The following is a 15,200-nucleotide window of genomic DNA, read 5'->3' as shown; positions in this document are numbered from 1 at the left end:
TAAAACAACTGCTTTACTTTCTCCATGTGCTGCACTTAGGACAATATCAACTGCGTGAGTACTTGAAATAATTTACGCCCGACTTCGAAGCGTTTCATTCGCAAATGGTCTCCTGGGTCACGTCACTTTTAATTGGTTGGTTTGTTAGCTCCGCCTTATTTTATAATACATCCCGCCTTAATTTTTTGACTTAGTTTTTTTATTGCTCGAGCTAGAGTAGTGTGTTGCTAGGTGGAATTACGTCACATCGCGCTGGAACGCAGCGATGATGGTGTGGCTATCCTTGCCGCCGTCTCAGTAGTAGTGTGTCAAAATCTCCTGTCCAGCTTCTCCCGCATGGAGTTGCGCACTGATCCTGTAGTTACAACCTTGGACATGTCGAAGAGTGAAGACATCAGAGATGGCAAGTCATTGGAAGATGATGACTACGAGAGTTTGCCACCCACTGCTTCCTTGGTGACACACATGACAGCAGGAGCCGTGGCAGGGATATTGGAGCACACTCTGATGTACCCCGTGGACTCTGTCAAGGTAAAGGCTAGCTAGCTAGCTAGCTGAATGAAGTTTGCCGTATTAATCACGCTGGCTATCTCGCTAGTAAACTGCGAACTACTGCATCTGGACGGACTGCACTTATTTCGTCTGCTAGCTTTATAGCTAGCTATCTTGCTAGGTACAGTCATTCGCTTTTTTGCTAGCTCGCTAGCTTAGCTAACAAGCGACAATGAACTAAGTTGTAGCTTTGGTAGCTATCTTACATTAGCTTAGTTGCTGCTAAGAAACTTGGCGAGCAAGGTAGGACAGAACCGGAGTAGTGCAACGTTCTTTAAAGTTACTTCCTCCAAACCCAACGAGATTCATTTCCAGAACATAAGTTATGACTAGTTTTAAAACTATCTAGCTGGCGAGGAGAGCAACGTTTTCTTGCCGCTTACGAATCTGTCAGTTGCGCTTTCCTCATGTCAAAGCACACTGAGCCACATCAAGAACCTCGTGTGCTTGGAAAGCGCCAGGTGAAGGTCACGCCCCGGTGGGAACAGGGGGAACAGTTTAAACTTTTCCTTATTGATTAGGCGAACCTCTAGCCATTGAATGAGCATCCCCTCTTGTTTGCCAACTCAACCAAGTTCAGGTGAAGTCGTATTTAAACCTATGATTTAAACTAGTTGATGTTCCTGGGCATGCTTTCGGTTTGTGACAGTTGTATAGAAATTAAACTGAAACTTTATTGTGCCCTTCTCAGCAAATTAATGCACGTATCGGTTATTTTTACTTAGAATTTTCTGAATGTAGTAACCTAATTGCGTGCAGCATTATTTGAGAGGTGTCAGAGCAAGGCTCCTGGTTTTCAATGCAATTTGACCAATGCTATTCTCTTTTGTACCTTCCGCCTGTCACCAGGCTTCACGGTTACCTAATGAGTCTTTGTGACTTTGTGCTGATGTCATGATCGTGTGGTACAACACCCCTTAACAAGAGAGACGAATTATTCAAACCAGGGGACCAGTCGTGCAAGTTTAAAAAAGAAAGAAATACAGTTTGCCTTTTAATTGTGATACTGACTGAAACTGGATGACGTTGGTGCGTCATCCCATCTGCCCAAAGCTACTCTCTCTTACAACCTGAGTGCTGATTTTTAAAACAACAGTTTACTTAAACACACACAAGGCCGCTAAACCGCTCGGATAGTGTTTCCTCTATAGAGACCCGGTCTGGGACGGTAGGGTTCCTTTCATTGGGTAGCCGTAATGTGAAGCTTGTACGTGTGTGAAAGAACTTAATGTCTGAACTTTTTGTCTCACTTAAACCGTTACAATTAAGTGACCTGTCGTTGTGCCAGGTTACCCTGTCCTTCCATTCAGACGCCTTACTCAGGCTATTGTGGTTGCTTCCTTCTCCCTGGCCTGAGGGCTTTGATTACTGGTCAGTTTGGCACAGTTCACCTTAATGCTACGAGTCTTAGAGCCACACTCTATGTGACTAGACCGCACACTGTTGAAAATAGCTGACAGGCCTTACTAAGTTAAGTTTTTTACAAACAGGATTGATTCTGTGCTGGAATTGGTCACAAAGTTGCTTTTTTACATAATGTTTCTGCCCTCTGATGCCCTGTATCACTTAACATCTTGAATGTTAAGATATGTCAGTTTAAGATTTCTTAAGTTAAGTTGGGTATCTAGAATTAACTCATTCCACTTGATATTACTGTCTGTTACCTATATCAGGAGAGAAGAGAGCCCCTTTTGCATCTCTGGCAACAAACACTGCATTTCTGCAGGTAAATTACTGTTTTGTGTATTTTTTCCTGTTGAGTTATTTTTACTGAGGGGTTCTATCCAGAAAGCCACAGCCTAATCATCTGAAATGCAGTCATCTTACTCCTTTGACTTGCAGCAAGATATTGTTTGCCTTTTATCTGGCATGCTAGCCTACAGAATTAGAAAACGCTAATGGTTCACCAGTGATGAAGCAACGGATGTGTCCTTTCGTCATATTTAGTTCCTGTCATCATTTAGCATATGCACCATACTTACAGAATACCTTGTGTGGCTTGCCGCAGTGAGTCATCCTTGAGAGCAAGGTGTGAGAATTTTTGGCACCTAGCATTTATCTTTAAAATGTCATGGTCCTCGAAAGTTTCTTCGTAGAGCCATACTTCTGTCCTGAGTTTGTCTAATTCTGTTGATGTCTGACTCCTGTAATTGAGCACATAAATCAGCTTTTCTGGGATCTGTGTGTTTTGGAATATTCTACTAATTATTTCAGGTGGAGAGTAGCTATTATACAGCATATTACATTAAAGATACAGCAGTAGATGTGTATACTGTATGGATATTCAATGGCACACAATACCATGGTAAAAAGGGCAGAACTTGAATTTGAATATTTATACTGAATTGATGCCAATTCAGCTAAATAGAATCTTACAACTTGAGAGGGTCACACACAACCTGAAGCTTCTAGGCCTGACAATCGCACATATTTTGTAGTTTTCAGGTGTGGAATTACATGACATATGACATGTGTGTCAGGTATTTTCTCGTTAGTAATGCACGAGAGATAGACTCTGCTATGTGTAAGCAATTTTTGTAAAGCGTTTCTTGTAAAACTGTTTTTAGAGATAGAAATTAGCCTCATTAAGATCAAATTTTTAAGCAAAGATATGTGGTAAACAAGTATATGAACCAATGTATTCTCTTTTATTTCTGTTTATTATTAAAAGTGTATTTCAAGGATTAAAAAGCCAGAGGGCCTCATAATGTACAACTACGTGATTTCCTAGTAGTTCTAGATCCTCAGAATATTTAATACAGTTCACGGGCCAATAAAGTGAATTTGACATGTGTATCTGAGAGACAAGGAACGGGTTTCTGTGAATTAGTTAAAGAATTGGTTAAAGAACATGGAAAAGTTCCTTGTACATTTTTATCTCATCTTCTGTGAATGATCAGTCCTATTTAGAGAGGGCATAACTGTCTGGTCAATGATTCACTGTAGTGAGTGTACCGTAGTTTACTGCTGGGAGCGTCAGCATGTACTGTACATAGCTGTACGTCTACAGTACTGAAGCTACAGAAACGGCGCAGAATTAGGTGTGCTTGTGTTGTGTATTGCTTAATACTCAAGGCACTATCATACCGACGAACCAAAATCCTGTACAGTAAAAGAGGTGCGGTTACAGTACAATAAATTACATCGTTTCATCCGGGGGTGGCGGCGTGCCGGGGGAATGCCGGCATTGTGAAAGGCAGGACTGCAGCTGAGACGGGCCCGTGGTTGTGCAACCCGCACGTGCCGGCGGGGCCGAGTGCCTCGCCGTCTCTGTGAGTGCCGCGCGTCTTCAGGGAGGCGCGTGGAAACCTTTACCCTCTCCTGTGAAAGCCCGCCGTGCCCCAGGAGGGCTCGGGGGTAAACATTAACCAAGGCCTGAGCCCCTCTATGAGAAGACTCAGGCATGTCAGGAGGGAGCCTGTCCTGTGTCCTCTACCCTCTGTGCATAGATTCATACTCGCGCATACTCACATAATAAACAAGCATATACAATGGTGTTAAAATGCACATTGTTTTGTGTGTTTTGTTTTCAGATATCTGGCAGCGTACACTGGATGTGGTTTATGGTGAGATGTCAGTGTGGGGGAAGCAGAGCAACCAGTCCCTGCTGAATTTTCCCCCCTGCAGTGAATGAATCTGCTTTACTTCCTGTCCGACACAGTGGCTGATTCACGGTGCAGCCTGAGAGATGATTCAGAGGCCATTAAGTAATTATGGAAGGGCCCGAGTGAGGAGAGAGTGGCTAGTACGGGGGGGGTGGGGGGGGGATGCTCTGTATGGGCTGCTGTACCACGCAGATGCACTGCCCCCGGCTGGGTTGGATCAGGGACGAGGACGAGGAGGAGGAAGAGGAGAGCTGAAACGCTGGCCTGTGCTTCAGAACCGTTCTCTCTTTGCGGAGATAATGGGTGGGTTTGTGGCGCGATACCCTGCTGCTCTGGGCCTGGCAAAGGCGTGTGCCGTTATCTGCTCCAGCCAGCATGCGCTGCGTGGAGTGTGCGTTTGTGTGTGTGTGTGTGTGTGTGCGTTTGGTATTTGTGTGTGTCTGTAAATGCGCGTGTATGTGTGTGTGTGGTCTGTGTGTCTGTAAATGCTTGTATGTGTGCATGTGTGGTATGCGTGTGGTGTGTGCGTGTGTGTGGTGTGTGTGGTATGTGTGGTGTGTGTGTCTGTGTATCTGTAAATGTGTATATATGTGTGTGTGCACACGCCTGCCTCTTTCAGTGCAGCAGTGCTGGGAATCAGACTGGTGCAGGCGGAGGGCGGGCTCGCTCCCCTCCTCCTATGGAGCTGATTAGCAAACTGTCCGTCACGCGGCTCCCGGCTGCTGGCTGTGCTGGCTGCTCGCCCCCTCGCTCGCTCGCGCACGCACACACGCGACCGTGCCTCGTCAGGAATGCGGCCCGCGTGTTTCCCCCGTGTTTTCCCCCGTGAGTTCCGCCAGGCCCGTGTGCGCCAAGGCCGCCACACGCAACGGGGCCCCCGCTCTCAGACTGCGGAAAAACCCGCGCGCGGAAACAAGGCCGCCCCCGCTGGGGCGTGTTAATCAACCGCGCTCTCCGCTGCCTTCCATGTGCTCTGTGAAGGCAGTGAACCCCCCGCGGTGTGTCAGAATGGTACGGCCCGTATCGCCAATCCACAGCCATTCACACACGGGGCGGGGGGGGGTCGTAAAGTTGAGCGGCGCTGGTGGAGAAGGCAAATGAATCCTTCCCAGTTCACAGCGGCTTCTGACCCTGCTTTTCACTCCCGCCCTGGCCTAGGGCCGGATGAGTTGCTAAGGTCTTTCTGCTCCAATGCAAAACGAGCTTCTTTCCTTTCTCCTGGAGAGCGAACATGAGAGAGAGAATTAAAACCACAGAGATATGGTTCTGCTCTCTTCACTTTGAAGTCAGGAAAAAAAATCCTTTAGGAAAAACAAGCTTTAGCTGGCTTGATGAAAACTGTGCAAGGCACACTTGTTTACACCGTGTTATTCAGCAAACCTAAATCTGAATTCTGCGGATTTGCATATTCAAATATGCCAAGTACCCAATTGTATTTATTTATTTCATTTTCCTTCCTGCATCTATCTTTCGCAAACAGTAAATTTTAGCGGCTTTCTGCTCAGTTGCACAGAGATCGGTGGCTGCGGTCTGCATACCTCGCCCTGAATGCGCTCTCGCTGTCCAGTGTGCGACCTTTCCGCCCGCTGGAAAACGCCGGCGTTTTCCGCTGTTTTGGCGTCCCGGGCGTCCGGCGTTCCCGCCGCCGAAGCGCGCCTTAAGCCCGTCTGGAATGCGCTTCCTGCTGCAGAAGCGAGACCCGCGGCAGCATAACGCCAGCAAGCGTTATGCTCTTTGTGCATGACTCAGCACAATCATTTCACCTCAGGTTTTGTTTGCTCACTTCCTGAATTATGAATGGTCTTAACAGGTAGGCTTTCCCGTGTGTCCGCGAGAGGGACGCTTCCTTTCATGTTTTTAAAACGTCGTTCATTCAGTTTTCACGCTGAGTGCACGCACTGTTATTCAGTTTGCCTTGCGGGAGTCGGACAGAAGCCATTGCTTTTGGCTCTCTCCCGCCAGTATATTTAGGCTCATTTATATAACCCGGGTTTTGTGGGTCATTGACTGATTCTCCTGGAAGAAGAGTCCTCTCTCACGTCCCTGAAATGTTTGCTCATCGCTCTCAGTTATGCCTCTCTAGCCTTGCGTCCAGTTTTCAGACACAAAGAAGGAATCTTTGCTAGCATTCGCATTTTGTTCAAGAAGCCCAGCCGGCTCGTCTCCCCTCCTGGTTTGCTTTGTCATGCTAGCGGTTAGTAGCCACATCAAGGAACCGAGGCCACACCTTAGTAATCGCTTAATGAAAGCTGTTATTTGGAACCACCAGTTTCTGGGCTCCTCTCCAATATGTGTCAGGATACCGCGTAGAGTAATGTTGGAGGTTACTGTTTCTGTGGCAGGTCTACGTGTGGAGCTTCGAGTCTCTTCTCTCAAAAGAACCCCAAGCCACCATTGGCCTCATCTCTCCTGTTCTCCTGCATCGACCGCTTTGGTCTGTTTTGTCCCCGGCTGGACCTGACAGGCGTACTTGAGGCTGACATTTCTGCAGGCATATCTGTCATGTGGAGACCTTGAATGCCATGGCTTATCATAAGCGCGCCAACTAGAACCGACAGGGAAATAACTAGCTCCTTTGGGTAGCAAATTTTCAGAGACTCCTGGCTGATTTGGCATAGTCCATGTTACCTCAAGGCAGGTCGCTATGACTCACAGAAAAGGGGGCTCTGGCCACGACTTTAGCCCGCGGCGTTGCCGAACGCGTCCGCTTACGCGGGCGTAATTTTGGGAAACCTTCGAGCTCGGCTCGTTAAGCCTTGGGTCTAATGATCACTTTGTGAGTGAGATAAGCCCCCAGCTCATTCCCCTCTCGTGTGCTTTATCTAGTGCAAAGCTCCTAAGCAGGGGGAATTACTGGGACGAGGAGGCTCCAAAGCTTATGGGACTCTGAGCTAAGCCCTGGTACACAGCACCTGGCTTCCAGGAAGTAATTCTTGAGGGACGACTTCATAACTGAAACGGGCGCCCTGCTCCACACGCTGTACTGTACTGTACTGCACGGCCTCCAGGGGTTTGACACCTCTTCGGCTGGGCGACAATAGCAAGGGCAGCATTCTGCGATTCGTCATACACTTTTCCTCTGTAGTACCGCAAGACTATTCGCAGAAAGGAAGCATAATGTTGTGTAACAGTAATGTAGAAAACTAAGAGGAAGGGGAAAAGGTCATTTGTTTGAAATGTCTGCATCGGCGTGGTTATGCAGAAATACTGGTAGTAAACTGGTAAGTTTTTTTTTTTTGGGGGGGGGGGGGGGGGGAGTTCTCTGCCTGAGTTTGGCTTAATTACAGCACCCCCGTGTCTCTTATCCTCTCTGTTCACTCAGCGAGGCCATTGGGACAGCACTGTTCTGTGTGTCGCCAGGGCGATCAGGGATGTGTTTTCTGAACTGCTCTTTCGGCGTAGTTGCTGCCGTTCGCTCTGAGATGCGGGCTCGGCCGGTCCTCTGGGTTCGCGGTAAGCTAGTCGTACGGCCGCCGCTGATTCCGCCATGAGAGGGGGTCGCCAGGGCGGACTGCGACCGCTTCGCTCCCACGTTTCGGTGCGGCCCTGTGTAAGAGCGCTCTCCTCTCTCTCGAGTGTGAGAAGCCCTACTGAGCTTGTTTACCCCCCTGAGAGCCCCCCCCCCGATTCTCTGGCAGGGAGACTCGGTACAATGGTCACGTGCTGTATGAACTCACTGCCCCAGCGGCTATTCTTGCAGCCCGAACTCTGGACAGCAGGTTATACTGTACTTCTGCTACCGAACGGGATGCACGTGTTCTTATTGTTTTACATTATTTCTGTACTGTCTGAGTATACAGAGATAAAGACGGGATCACAGTACAGAAAGTGCCGTGAGGGAACTCAAGCCCCTGGCCGCGGGGGGGGTGGGTGGGGAGGGGGGGGAAGTGGCGCAGAGGATGAGAGTCGGCGGCCCCCCCAGGCTCTGCCACGCGGCCTCCTGTTCTTTTATTCATCCATTGAGAATGAAATGTTTTCCGGTGGCTGGTATGTGGCAGTTGGCTGCTCGTCTTGACGGTCGGTCTTGTGCCTCCCGGGTGCTGAGCTGTTTGTGCTCTTTCCGGCACTCGTCTCTCTGGGGTAAGAAACGTCACAGGGCGGAGACTTGTGAGTGACGTGTGTCTTTCACAGGGCGGGGACTTGTGAGTGACGTGTGTCTTTCACAGGGCGGGGACTTGTGAGTGACGTGTGTCTTTCACGGGGCGGGGGCGTGTGAGTGACGTGTGTCTTTCACGGGGCAGGGACGTGTGAGTGACGTTGGTCTTTCACAGGGTGAGGGCGTGAGACCCAGGCAGGCCCTTTCGTTGTACTCCACCGAGCCAAATTGTGCCCATCACACAAAGCATGTTTTTTGTTTTGGGAGAAAATGTAGGGCAGCCACAGATACCGGCTGTTTCTATCTTCCCCAGCATACTGCTTGTGTTTCCTTCCCTTTCCCTAACAATAAAATCTAGTTTTCATTTCCGCCTGATACTTCTGGAGGCTGTGGCGTGCAGAGTTTGGTTCTCTTGTTCTCTCATTTTGTATGAAACGCAACTGGACAGAGCTTCCCTCAGTCCAGTCCCGGAGAGGAAGTGTTTTTTGTTACTGGGTTTGAATGATTCTTGTTTATTTCAGAATATACAGACTGGACCCTTTGTAAATATTAATCACTTTTCCCAATTATTCATTCTTTTTCAACACCGCAGTCTTTCTCCTCCATCATTTTTCGATACCACCACTTCTACATTTCAGCCTTCTCTCTTCCATCACCAAACCTTCTCCTGTCTGTCTGTCTTTCCTTCTGTTCCATCCGTTTACCTGCTCCCTCCCTCCCTCCCCCTCTCTGGTCTGAAACGTCTCTCTCTGGTTCCGGCAGACCCGAATGCAGAGCCTGCAGCCGGACCCCAAGGCCCAGTACCGCGGCGTCTACGAAGCGCTGTGCCGGATCGTCCGCACCGAGGGGCTGATGAGGCCCCTGAGGGGCCTCAACGTCACCATGCTGGGGGCCGGCCCCGCCCACGCCCTCTACTTCGCCTGCTACGAGAGGATGAAGCGCTCGCTCAGCGACATCATTCAGAACGGCGGCAACAGCCACATAGCCAACGGTAGGCTGCCGCCGCCCACAGACCACACTGCCATCCACACTACATTACATATTACCAATCTGATTGGCAGGGCTGGAAATGGAAATTGAGTGACAGAGGGATAAGTGAATGTGGTGTGACTCTTGCTCATGAATATTAATTTTCCTGTTCAGGATTGGCGGGCAGCTTGGCCACTGTTCTTCACGACGCGGTGATGAACCCAGCTGAAGGTAACCAACGCATGTAAACCTGATTAATATGAGCGGCTAGTCTCTGCTTTGTGTGTACGTGTGTGTGTTTGTGCAGATGTGTGTGTATGTGTGTGCATGCATTCGTGTGTGTCTGTTTGTGTGTATATTGCTGTGACAGTATTTGCCCCCTTCTGATCTCCTGTATTATTGCTTATTTGCCACATTGAATGTTGTTAGATCTTTCCACAGAATGGAAAAAAACATTTAAAAATTATTAAATAAAATTTTTTTTAAATTTATTTAATGAAAAAAGTTATCAAACACCCATATCACCCATGTGAAATTTTAAAAATGAAAAGAAATGTGTTTTGTGTTTACTCAGGTTGCTCAAATCTTTTTCACTGTATGTGTCTCTGCGTGCGTTTGTGCATGTCTGCTTTGTGACGCTGCCTGGTTCTCACGGTGTGTTTCCCTCCCGGCCCGGCTGCGCAGTGGTGAAGCAGCGCATGCAGATGTACAACTCGCCGTACCGGGGCCTGCTGGACTGCGTGCGGACGGTGCGGCGGACGGAGGGCCTGGCCGCCTTCTACCGCAGCTACAGCACGCAGCTGACCATGAACATCCCCTTCCAGGCGGTGCACTTCATCACCTACGAGCTGATGCAGGAGCAGCTGAACCCGCGGCGCCAGTACCACCCGGGCAGCCACATCCTGTCGGGCGCGGCGGCGGGCGCCGTGTCGGCCGCCGTCACCACGCCGCTGGACGTGTGCAAGACGCTGCTCAACACGCAGGAGAACGTGGTGCTCAGCTCGGTCAACGTCAGCGGGCACCTCTCGGGCATGGCCAACGCCTTCCGGACGGTCTACCGGCTCGGGGGCCCGTCGGCCTTCTTCAAGGGCGTGCAGGCCCGCATCATCTACCAGATGCCCTCCACCGCCATCGCCTGGTCCGTTTACGAGTTCTTCAAGTACTTCCTGACCAAGCAGCAGATGGCGCGAGAGGGCGGGGCGGGGCCCACCTGAGGAGGGCCGGCAGAGCCGTCGACCCCCCTCGAGAGAGAGAGGCGGCCTCCGATTGGAGGTTCCCGCCGGGTTTTTTGTTGTTGTTGCGTTTGTCAGTGTTGCAGTGGTGGTGTCTCTGACTCGGCGTGTTCATCGCTCCCATAGGAAAGGGGTCTGGAAGCCTGGCCAATGGGAGGTGGGCAAGATGGTCTCTAATGCTGAGACTCAACATGGCTCTCTAATGCTGAGACTCAACATTGCTCTTCTGCTGAGACTCAACATTGCTCTTCTGCTGAGACTCAACATGGCTCTCTAATGCTGAGACTCAACATTGCTCTTCTGCTGAGACTCAACATTGCTCTTCTGCTGAGGCTCAACATGGCTCTCTAATGCTGAGACTCAACATGGGTCTCTAGTGCTGAGACTCAACATTGCTCTTCTGCTGAGACTCAACATGGCTCTTCTGCTGAGACTCAACATGGCTCTTCTGCTGAGACTCAACATGGCTCTTCTGCTGAGTCTCTACATGGCTCTTCTGCTGAGACTCAACATGGCTCTTCTGCTGAGTCTCTACATGGCTCTTCTGCTGAGACTCAACATGGCTCTTCTGCTGAGTCTCTACATGGCTCTTCTGCTGAGACTCAACATGGCTCCATTCTTCCTGATCCTTCCCATCGTCCTTTTCTTTCCAGTTTGTGTTTATTTATTCCATGAGTGTGCTGTTACAAAACACAAAAAATAATTTAATAACACTCCAAAGCCTTTTATTAGGGACGGGAAGAGCATATCTTTTTGCATGGCAGCTGTGTGTGTGTTTGTGTGTCTGCGTGTGTACGTGTACGTGTGTGCGTGTATGTATGTATACACGTACATAATATACAAATATCACCCACTACACTTTCTCACTCCCACATCACTGACTCAGTATGTACTTCCAGAAGAATGTTTTGCTTCATCCATTTGTTTATAGATTTAAAATTTAGGAAATTTTATTTATTTGACTTGCTTTCCCGAGCTAGCATTTCAAGGTTTCGGAAGAGACTTCCGGGTTATTTTTTTTATTTCCTTGTGTTGTTATAATTGACTGTCATTTAACACATTCCTGGGTCTTGCCACGCGGCAAACGTGGAACAATTGTGCTTTGAAAGTGCCTCTTCGATGCTATGCTGCGTGCTACTTCTGCTTTAAGGCTTTTCAGTGCAGATCTGTGTCCGAGTTCAACATCGTTTGACAGCGTCTGCAGCCATTGAGTGCTCCTAATGATTTTGTGAAAAATGCAAGCGCACTTTAAGACAGAATAGTTCATTGGACTCTTCTTATGGCATGTCGTTTAGCACAACTGTCCTGCTGTGTCATGAAAAGCTACGTTGGTCCATATGTGTCTGACCTAAGTTGGCCATAAATGAAACCTTAGCATTTATTTATGTGTGTATAAGATTTTAGCCACTTGAAATTGAAAAGAGCAAATTCAGTTTATCTTAATGTGTCGCGGGGTTAAGTAAACATTCTTTCGATTCTCTTTTACCTTATTGTGTATTGTTTTGTGAAGTTGCCCTTGAGTAAGACTGATAAATTCACTCGAAATCAGAGAGCGATGATTGTTTGCCCCTGCAAATGTGAGCAGGGGATTGACAAGAGACACAACTGGAAATTACAGCTTCATTTCTGTTGAGCTTGGTGCTCTTCTTTAAAATAAGTGCCTCTTTCATTTGTGAATCCGGATACTAATTTTTGGTGCAGTATGGACATTGGCAAGAAACTTTGGCTGTCATGTCACTCCTACACACAAACCACACAGCACCCGCCCTAGCAAAGTATTCTCTTCCTCGTTGTACTTCCTTTCAGTTAGAATGTGGGCCAGTAATGGCCAAACCCTATTGTATAAATCTGAAATCACGCACAAGTGTTTGTTTTTTTGTTGTTAGCATATTGCTCTATTGCAGCTAGCATTGCAGAGAAATATCAGTTTGAAATTTTGTTTTTTGAAAGCTTGCTAAAAAAAAGCATCAATTTTAGCAGGACTGAAAAAAGGAACTTTAAAAATGTCGATGCTTTATGCGCACACACCAAAAGGGGGCGCTGGTGCTGCAGGCAGGGACGGGCGCGTTTCACGGCGTTGGAAAAAAAGAAAAACATCTGTGATGTTTTCACGTGCATTCGTTTTTTCCCCCATATTGCATGTGCATTTTTGCTGTCTATTCGGAGCTGTGTGAGCGTAGAATCCTGTCCTGATCATGACCTAGGTGCCCCATGACCTCATAGCTTATTTTGCTGTCCGTTGTCTGGGCTCTGTAGTTTACCAGCACTTACAGGGATGTTGGAAGCCGTTGCATGGTGGCGCAATGCGATTGAACGGGCTGACGCAGAAATGCTCAGCAGGTTGGAAGGAGTGCATGCTGGTTACCCCTGTGCTTCTGTCGGCAGTCCTCCCAACCTCTCCACCTCTCCACCTCTCCGCCCTGCATCCTTTCCCTCGGAAGCCTCACATTCCATTAAACATGACCAGAGTCTTCGGCAGGCTGCAAGTTCTGTTTGTTTGGTTTTAATTAAATACTTAATGTATCCCTGCAAAGGCACATAGTTTTCCAACGATATTACTACTTTCGGAGTCCCCAAAAATGAAATGCTCCATTTCATAGTGCTGTGTGTGTGAGTGAGTGTGTGTGCATGCCATTCGTGTGTGTGTGTACATTGTGCTTGCAGATCTGGAGCTTTAAAGGTATCACAATCAGTTTACTTAGTATTTTTGAGTACATAGTGTATATACTGAGTATTTAAGTTGCAACGGATTTAATCCAGTTTGCCTTCATAACCTTAATGGGACACTGAACTACTTCAATCTCACCTGCCCAGGCTTGCATAAATGGAATATACTCTAATGTATTGTAAATATGTGAACATTGAATATATATATATTTTTATAAATTAACAAATAAAATAGGTAATATATTTTATTGTATATTTACCCGTATGTTGTACAGTGTTGTAATATCTTGACATATATTATTTCAATATATTTTCAGTATATTCAATTTCTGTAAGAGCAGGAATGGGCTCTCCATAGGTATGTTGGATTTCAGTGACATTAATGTGCTTGTTTTATCATTTGAGTCACTCATTTTGGGGGCATAGTGCCTCTTGCCTTTCATGTCCGCACATATATGTTTTGGCTTGGGGCTCAAATGTGCATCATCACCATGGAAACAGTGGCCTTCTTTATGACTCACATGACTCACACTAGGGAGCTGATACTCTCTCTTTTTCTTAACACTTTGAAAAAAACATTTTTTTTTTTTTTTTAACTTTTTTATTTATTTATTTTTTTGAGAGGAGGGGGGTGTTGAATTGTAAATTGTGGTTGTAAGTCTCTTAGCTGAAATGGTGGGGGGCTTATGCAAGACTCGAATGTACTCTGCTCCCAGGTGACAGATGTTTGCTGGCTGTTTGGAAATTCTTTGATATGTTTTAGCTTGTTTCGCTTAAGAATTAAATGCACCTTTAATTGTTTGCTGAACCTCGCAGCCATTTCTCAAAAAATGAAAGTGAACTGCAGCCATTGATTTACCTGACAGTCGATGAACGTGTACATGAACAGCTTGTTTAGAATAGTTAGTACGTTAAAAAGAAAACCTGCTAATATATTTAATATACAATTCAAAATGTTCTCATTGTATTACTGCAGTCTAAGATGTGTTTGTCATAGTGGCCATTTTGGCATTTTAGATTCATTTTTAGTCTCTGATAATGCTGGACAAAGTGTATATCGTCAGTCCCGTTGAGATTTTATTTCAAATCAAGTGGAGTACCTTTAAGAATATATTAAAACATGTTTTCAAGATGATTTGGCGAGACCGAAAAGAATCCTGCTATAGAAATGATATTTGTACACTTGCGCTCCATGTATTGTTGGATATAAGGACTATAATGCGAATAGAGAGGTATACTCCTTAATTCTTTTCATGCCCTTTTTTTTTACTAGCCCTCTCAATCAGTTTAAGTTTTCCTGGTTCAGTGATTGGGAATAGTGAGTTCTTTCCATCTATACAAGCCTGGTTCATTTACAGTACTCCTTTCAAGTGGCCTGACTACATTGACCAATTGCTGTGAGGAGAAACCAAGAAGCAAGACACTTCAAGCCTTCCTCCTAACTTGATATGTGAAAGATTTCATTCTCATAATTATGCAAACTGTGCTGTACATTGTTTTTGCCCTTTATTTTATTTTATTTTATTTTATTTTTGGAGAAATGAAGAACTTTGGGGAATTGTTTGTCATGTAACATTTAATGCCGCTTTCTTGCGCACAATGAAGGGAGGGGAAGAGTTGGACGTTATTTTTTAAACATAGAGTGCCATTTATAGAACAAGGATATTTTCTATTTGCTGGTAAAAGTGAGATGCAGATATTTTATGATTGTGGTAATGCTGCTACAGTTTATAACACTGGAGCTGAAATAAAAGTACTAAATAATCATGGGTCTGTATTCATTAGCTTCATCAACATAGGGGTGATCAAACACCAACACCAATGTGTCTGTCTGTATGAATCTGTATAAATTCTGGGTGGGTTTGGATGGGCGGCATGGTGGTGGAGTGGGTAGCACTCGCCCCGCAGCAAGAAGGTTTTGGCGGGATTTGCTGCGTGACCAGGATGTATTCCTGCCTCTTGCCCAATGCATGCTGGGATAGGCTCCAACACTACATGACCCTGCCCAGGATAAGCGGGTATAGATATTGGATGGATGGATGGATGGATGGATTTTGATGATACTTGGTGAAATGGGGT

At 46.7% G+C, this 15,200-nt stretch overlaps 1 protein-coding gene across 5 annotated transcripts; it reads left to right on the top strand.

Annotated features, from left to right (window-relative positions):
* The first annotated feature begins 213 nt into the window (after nucleotides 1–213).
* On the top strand, nucleotides 214–14,888 carry slc25a37 (solute carrier family 25 member 37). 5 transcript variants are annotated; one of them, XM_035379493.1, is made up of 6 exons: nucleotides 450–531; nucleotides 2,226–2,278; nucleotides 4,086–4,118; nucleotides 9,016–9,244; nucleotides 9,397–9,453; nucleotides 9,907–14,888. In XM_035379493.1, the coding sequence occupies exons 3-6, from the start codon at nucleotides 4,107–4,109 to the stop codon at nucleotides 10,434–10,436; spliced, it is 828 nt and encodes a 275-aa protein (XP_035235384.1). In that variant the 5' UTR covers nucleotides 450–531; nucleotides 2,226–2,278; nucleotides 4,086–4,106; the 3' UTR covers nucleotides 10,437–14,888. The 5 variants fall into 5 exon arrangements, with proteins under 5 accessions (XP_035235382.1, XP_035235383.1, XP_035235384.1 ...); XM_035379491.1 differs by lacking the exon at nucleotides 2,226–2,278 and having other exon boundaries at nucleotides 214–531; XM_035379496.1 differs by lacking the exon at nucleotides 4,086–4,118.
* Nucleotides 14,889–15,200: the final 312 nt, after the last annotated feature.

This window comes from Anguilla anguilla, chromosome 10, assembly GCF_013347855.1.
Source record: "Anguilla anguilla isolate fAngAng1 chromosome 10, fAngAng1.pri, whole genome shotgun sequence".
Classification (NCBI taxonomy): domain Eukaryota; kingdom Metazoa; phylum Chordata; class Actinopteri; order Anguilliformes; family Anguillidae; genus Anguilla; species Anguilla anguilla.
This window is presented reverse-complemented; position numbering and strand designations above follow the sequence as displayed.

What these genes read in the sequence shown, in the direction of transcription:
- slc25a37 (XM_035379491.1), top strand. Translation starts at nt 337, where the DNA reads ATGGAGTTGCGCACTGATCCTGTAGTTACAACCTTGGACATGTCGAAG. An exon ending in ACCCCGTGGACTCTGTCAAG is followed by an intron (nt 532 to 4,085) that starts GTAAAGGCTAGC and finishes TTTTGTTTTCAG; the next exon opens with ATATCTGGCAGCGTACACTG. An exon ending in GGTGATGAACCCAGCTGAAG is followed by an intron (nt 9,454 to 9,906) that starts GTAACCAACGCA and finishes CCGGCTGCGCAG; the next exon opens with TGGTGAAGCAGCGCATGCAG.